Source organism: Formica exsecta, unplaced genomic scaffold, assembly GCF_003651465.1.
Source record: "Formica exsecta isolate Colony F162 unplaced genomic scaffold, ASM365146v1 scaffold3377, whole genome shotgun sequence".
NCBI lineage: Eukaryota > Metazoa > Arthropoda > Insecta > Hymenoptera > Formicidae > Formica > Formica exsecta.
This window is the reverse complement of record NW_021850631.1, coordinates 1-1,318: the sequence shown is the minus strand read 5'-3', so window position 1 is coordinate 1,318 and position 1,318 is coordinate 1. Positions and strand designations below refer to the sequence as shown.

Genomic DNA, 1,318 nt, shown 5'->3' with positions numbered 1-1,318 from the left:
ATATAATTAATTGTGGTTGATTCAATATTGATATTATTCAAAATGATAGCCGAAGAATCGTCAATAATTTGTACTATTTCAATGTCGATTCGATCAGAATTTTAACTTTACTTTAACATTTGGTTTTTGACGTTAGTTCAATGTCACATCAACTATGGGTATATTTCTACAATAATTAGATAAAAATCACGCTGTGATCGACCAGTCGATCGCGATCGATAGGTTGGGCAAGCCTAGTTTATATTTACTTAAGAATTTTGACTTACCGAATGTCATAACACCAATTTAAAGCGTGAAAGGAAAATATATAATCAAATCCAGAAATATATTTTTCAGGCAAACTTCTAGTTTGGATATCTAATACTTCAAATCTGAGTCTTTCGTTACTGTATGTTTTCTTCGCAAATTCGATAGCACCTTCCGAAATATCGGTACCTTCAAAATATGCAATTATTGAATTAAATAATAATTTGAGCAAATATATGTTGTTATAAGCGTTAGTCTATGTATATTATTGTTTTACTTATTATTACCGCATTTGGATTTAAAGCTGGCAAAAGGATATATTTCGTTATATCTCCGGGACCACAACCGACGTCCATACATTTTCCAGACATTTGTGTTAATTCTTGTTCAAACTCATCTATTAAATTTAATACGTTGCATTTTTGTAACTTGTTAGAAGAAACGTATCCTTTCGGCTGTATCATTTTCACAAATTTGATTGTGCGTCTCTTCTATGTTTCGCGTAGTTGCGTACTTCAAGATTATTTCAAGAGGCAGCCTTATATACTCTGCTATCTAGTAGGATGAGTGCTCAGAATCAAATGTCCGATACCTGGCGATGCCCACGATACCACTCCCACTATCGTTCAAGGTCCGACAGTCTCCAATCGCGCAAGTGTCTCCAAGAGAATCTCTATATAAAAAATATGCTGGGATCGTACTTTTCGCCAAATTGTTATTAAAATTTTTTTTGCTAGATAATTTTTATTTTTATAAATAATCAAATATCAAAATTTTTATTGTTAATATATTATATATGTAACTTATTATACACATATATATTATATATGTTATAATTATATATGTAGGATAGTAATATATAATAATTACAATTTTGATAATAGCTTTCCATTAGGAATAGGCCTACTAGAGAAACCACTTTAAGAAAAACGCATCAGCTATTATTAGTACCTCATGGGTGATGTGGAAACTATTATCAAAATTGTAATTATTATATATTACTATCTAACATTATTATAACATATACAATATATATGTGTATAATAGGTTACATATATGTAATATATTAATA

At 29.6% G+C, this 1,318-nt stretch overlaps 1 protein-coding gene across 1 annotated transcript; it reads right to left on the bottom strand.

The window, feature by feature from the left end:
• Window positions 1–250: 250 nt before the first annotated feature.
• LOC115238435 (juvenile hormone acid O-methyltransferase-like) lies at window positions 251–801 on the bottom strand. The gene is made up of 2 exons (XM_029812279.1): window positions 524–801; window positions 251–435 (listed from the first exon to the last, which is right to left on the bottom strand). Exons 1-2 carry the CDS (start codon window positions 708–710, stop codon window positions 263–265), a joined length of 360 nt encoding a protein of 119 aa, XP_029668139.1. The 5' UTR covers window positions 711–801; the 3' UTR covers window positions 251–262.
• Between the last annotated feature and the right edge of the window lie 517 nt (window positions 802–1,318).

Excerpts from the sequence above, each read along its gene's own strand:
- LOC115238435 (XM_029812279.1), bottom strand. The coding sequence starts at position 710 with ATGATACAGCCGAAAGGATACGTTTCTTCTAACAAGTTACAAAAATGC. Across the intron at positions 436-523 it reads TCCAAATGCGGTAATAATAA|GTACCGATATTTCGGAAGGT; the intron begins GTAAAACAATAA and ends CATATTTTGAAG.